Below are 1,755 nucleotides of genomic sequence, written 5' to 3' on the forward strand. Positions count from 1 at the left end.
TCTCTCTCTCTCTCACACACACACACACACAGCTTTTCACCTCCCACTGTACAAGCGAACCTAGGTGTTCCAAAATGTGCTACTGGTTTTCTTGATAAAATGTAATTCTTGTGTATTTGTTGTCTAGTCTTAGTTCATAGTTCTGAATTCATACCAGTCTAATGTCTGTATGGTAAATATGAAGCTAGGTAGCTAATAGCTTAGCACAAAGACTAAACAAGGGGAAATTTGGCTCTGTCCAGATGTAACTAAATCTGCCTACTGACACCTGTTAAGGTTACTCGTTTGTTTATCTGTCTAAAACCCAAGGTATAAAAACAGTGGTTTTGCGGGGGGTATGTGCCAGACTATTCCTTGGCCAGAGGCTGTTAACTTTCTGTGGTCTTTGTTGGATGCCTGGCAACCTCATGTTGACGTCAAAATAGCAAGACTAGCTTTATTATTTTTATAAGGAATTAATAATCTCAAAAGTCCTAAACAAGTCAGATTTTTCAGTTTATTGTGGGTTACACCCCAACGAAATAGTTGCTTATATTCCATCATATGATGCATTCATGTAGTCATCAGGGACGTTTGAGACAAACCTTTAAAACAGTAAAGATATGTGGCTGTTTTGTTCATCCAAATTCTGACATTGCTACATGTTTGTTTATTTTGTCTGTTGGTCATCTTTAGTCACCTCACCATAATTCTTTGCTCCATAACCCCCACTATATTAGGTGTTAGACAGATGAAGGAAAATCAGAGGTCTAAATTCACATTTTAATAAACTTATATAGGTCTGTAATGCAAGTTTCTTAAAATCAGCATTTGGCTTTCTGTGCATAATCCAAATGTATTACAGCTTTTGCCCCTGTGTGCTTGTGTGAGCCTCCGCGAACTTGCACAGAGAAATATATTACTTATCAATGGAACAGTCTGTGCCTTAATGTATTGAGCAGTTTAATAGTTAATATTCACAGCCCTCTATTTTTATAGAACACACTGTTCTGAGTTGCTCTTTTCTGCGTTTCAGAGTTTTACACCATTCACTTTTGTTCTCGAAGGATTTACTCCTTTAACCATTAAAACACAATTGATAGAAGTGCTCAGTGGTAGCTCAGCCCTTCCCATGGCCCATGCAGCTAAGGTACAAAGAAGTGAACACTTTTAAATTCCCAACAACATGTGGGCTGGGTGAGAAATGTGGCTGTCATGAAATGCATTTTATACCTAGACTAGATCAGACAACAATGTGAAAATCGAGGTGCAGGCATGCAGATTTCATGAAACTCAACCACTGTTGCTTCTCTTCTTTCTTCTTCAGTTACCCGGAGAACGGTGTGGTTGAGATGCGACCGGTAGATGTGCGGCCCCGTGCCAGGACCTTGCTGCGGTGGGACCAGCTCCAGGTGGGCATGCATGTGATGGTCAACTACAATATGGAGACACCAGATGAGAGGGGCTTCTGGTTTGACGCTGAGGTTCAGACCATCAACCAAGCTTCCCGCACCAACAAAGAGCTCCGAGTCAAGATCCTCCTGGGGTGAGGATCTTCCTTCCTAGGTGGGAGGGTGATGCGTCGGGAATAGGGGGATTTTCTTATTTAGAATATTGGCTTGGAGAATTATTGTTTTTATGGCTTACCAAGATAAAGTGTAACATTTGTCTTTGTGACTTCTTTCCATCTCTCTGAAACATGCTCAGTAACCAATCTTTTCATCTTCCAAATCTGGTTTTCCTTACAAACATCTCTCTCTCTCTGTGTGTGTCTCT

The 1,755-nt window shown here is 40.8% G+C and overlaps 1 protein-coding gene across 2 annotated transcripts in view; it reads left to right on the forward strand.

The window, feature by feature from the left end:
- uhrf2 (ubiquitin like with PHD and ring finger domains 2) overlaps positions 1-1,755 on the forward strand; it is a 33,747-nt gene that overhangs the window by 21,670 nt on the left and 10,322 nt on the right. For both annotated transcript variants that reach the window (XM_032540163.1, XM_032540164.1), the window contains exon 4: positions 1,307-1,525. In XM_032540163.1, coding sequence (XP_032396054.1) covers positions 1,307-1,525 — 219 coding nt within the window. The remainder of the gene's footprint in view (positions 1-1,306; positions 1,526-1,755) is intronic.

The sequence above is a fragment of the Etheostoma spectabile genome, chromosome 16 (genome assembly GCF_008692095.1).
Source record: "Etheostoma spectabile isolate EspeVRDwgs_2016 chromosome 16, UIUC_Espe_1.0, whole genome shotgun sequence".
Classification (NCBI taxonomy): Eukaryota; Metazoa; Chordata; class Actinopteri; order Perciformes; family Percidae; genus Etheostoma; species Etheostoma spectabile.